Here is a 2,500-nt window from a genome sequence, read left to right on the forward strand (position 1 = left end):
CTGTAGCGCAGCGTTCCGTTCAGGCCCTGGTCGGGGTCGAAGGCCGTCACCGTGGCGATGGTGGTGCCCACGGTCGCCGGGCCCTCGCTCAGCACCGTCACGTACTCCACCTCAGGGAAGACCGGCGCGTTGTCGTTCTCGTCCACGATGTACACCCACACCGTGGTTCCGGCCTGCAGGGGCGCAGAGAGAGAGGCAACGTTCGTGTTGATAGCGTAAAATATTTCATATTTATTGTAGTTATTCATTTATTTATTTTATTTATTCATTCATTCATCCATCCATCCATCCGTCCATTATCTGAACCCGCTCAGGTGTGGTGAGTTATCAGGACCGGTTATCCGAGTTATCAGGATCAGAACAGTGATCTGTATCAGAGTCAGTTCACAATGCCTCATTTCAGGGAAAGTAGCCAGCAAGGTGGTGAGGGAAACGGCTTTTTTCACCCTACAACACTGGCTTTCTACAACACTGATACCCTACAACACTGATACCCTACAACACTGATACCCTACAACACTGGTGAATCAACGGGCTCCTAGTTGGCCACGAAAACTAACCATACGGTTGAATTGATAACAAAAGGGGAAAAAAATATGAAAGGTTAAACAAACGTTAACTGAGTTAGCGATTAGCTGCAACAATAACCACCATACGCAGGGGACCCCAGGACTGACAGCTGCATCAGTTCCTTACAGACTCAAGACAGTGTCCTCTGTCCTACACCTGAACTGCAGGGCCAGTTGGGTGCCAGAGAAGGCCTGAAATCCCTTGGGCCAGACAGGGGTGAGACAGCAGCTGTGTCGCTGTATCCACCAGCTTTCACACATCATGGCAGATTGGCACACTTGTAGAAACTATTGTGTAGAAAATCTCAGTGAGAGGAGGGGAGGGTGTGAGACCCGACTCCTTTGGGGGGTCCTGCCATGCCTGTTTGGCCTGTTCCAAACCTTCCTCTTTTAGGAAACAACACCCTGTTAGGACATGGGTTCCCTTGTTGACTCTCACAGAATGATACCAAAGGATGGTTTCAATTATTTAAAATAACGCAGGTGACATCTGAAAAAAAAAAGACGAAGCTAAGAGGTTCTGCACCATCACACACACCACGTCAATTAAGTTGACTTAAGTTGCAGCCTATAAACGACAACCAAGTTCTAGAAACATTTCGGACGTATTCTTTCAGTCTTTGCAGTTGTTCTTTCGCGGGACGACACAGTATAATGCATATATAATTTATCACAGTGCGCGTAAAATCCATCAGAGAGAGAGAGAGAGAGAGAGAGAGAGAGAGAGAGAGAGGAGGAGGGGGAGAGAGAGAGGAGGAGGGGGAGGAGAGGAGCAGAAACGTGCGAAGAACCGAGGGCGTGTCCAGTCCGCCGCTGTTTCCTGTGTTGTACTGAATTGCAACATCAACTCAGTCCGTTCGACTGTCATCGGAGATCACTGGCTGAAGAGATTCATCAGACAGATCTTTGTCCAACGTTTTTTGGGCGTGAAGTCACTTATTTCACATCAACAAGGAAAATCAGACAGTGCAACGAGTCCAAACTGTTAAAGTAGCCTACATTAAGTTGTAAAGTTTTTTGGGGAAATATATACCACATTTTTTACCGAGACACCATGTCGGATTCGTACCGGAGGAGGACTCCTGCGCTAGGTTTTACGGCTGTGCTGCTGTGTTTTCAACTTATTGTCATAATTGAAGGTAAGCACATACCACGGTCCGTGGCTGTTTTAAATGTAACGTCTCTTTCTCACACTGACTGGAAGAACGTGACGTGAAGGGACCTGTTGCATATCTATGCTTTTTTTTTTTTTACCTATGGGTCAAGTATTGTTGTACTCGGGGTATTCTAGCTGCCAACTGTGGTATGCTAGTTTGGAAGTTGATGTATTCTTCAAGGGTTCCGATTATATCTGTATGATTACACTAGGACTCGGAACTTTACTGTCCTCTCAGGTCCTCATCGCACTTGTAGTTGTGTTTGATCTGCACTTCGTTGTACGTCGCTCTGCTAAATGCTATGTAATGTAAAAAAAAAGAAAAGAAAAGTTGACGTGACATGGCATCACAAAGCATCGCTAGTTGTGGATACAGTCAAGGTTTGATAAATTTAGGTATTTTATCGTCCTTGTTTGAATATGTATTAGCCTACTTGAGTAGTTATAGCTCCGTCTCCGTTTCGATAAAGGTCATATATTTTAAGAACGACTGCTTTGTGAAAATGGATATGTCACAATGTCAAAATGTTATCAATACGACCAAAATAGCAGACAGTATCCTGCTCTGTGTACGTTTTTAATCAATCCAATCCAGGCTACACTTTAATTGAATACTAATTTACTAGCGATACTTCGAGTTCACTTGCCAAGACACTTTTCCAGTGCACTGCAGTAGATAGTGTGGCAGTTCACGTAATCTTTCACAGCAGCTGGTTTAAAGAGCCGTGCTGCTTCTGTGTTGTCGCTACACCAGTCTATGATGTTCTCTGCGCAG

The 2,500-nt window shown here is 45.2% G+C and overlaps 2 protein-coding genes across 3 annotated transcripts in view; one reads left to right on the forward strand and one right to left on the reverse strand.

Annotated features, from left to right (window-relative positions):
- cdh23 (cadherin-related 23) overlaps positions 1–2,500 on the reverse strand; it is a 209,271-nt gene that overhangs the window by 29,718 nt on the left and 177,053 nt on the right. Inside the window, exon 37 of the mRNA XM_061227464.1 lies at positions 1–173. This exon is cut by the window's left edge and continues 49 nt beyond it. Coding sequence (XP_061083448.1) covers positions 1–173 — 173 coding nt within the window. The remainder of the gene's footprint in view (positions 174–2,500) is intronic.
- vsir (V-set immunoregulatory receptor) overlaps positions 1,402–2,500 on the forward strand; it is a 17,746-nt gene continuing 16,647 nt past the window's right edge. For both annotated transcript variants that reach the window (XR_009706346.1, XM_061227472.1), the window contains exon 1: positions 1,402–1,708. Coding sequence is in view for 1 of the 2 variants with exons in the window: in XM_061227472.1 (XP_061083456.1) it covers positions 1,624–1,708 (85 nt within the window). In the remaining variant the exon portion in view is untranslated. The remainder of the gene's footprint in view (positions 1,709–2,500) is intronic.

This window comes from Conger conger, chromosome 18 (assembly GCF_963514075.1).
Source record: "Conger conger chromosome 18, fConCon1.1, whole genome shotgun sequence".
NCBI classification, from domain to species: Eukaryota; Metazoa; Chordata; class Actinopteri; order Anguilliformes; family Congridae; genus Conger; species Conger conger.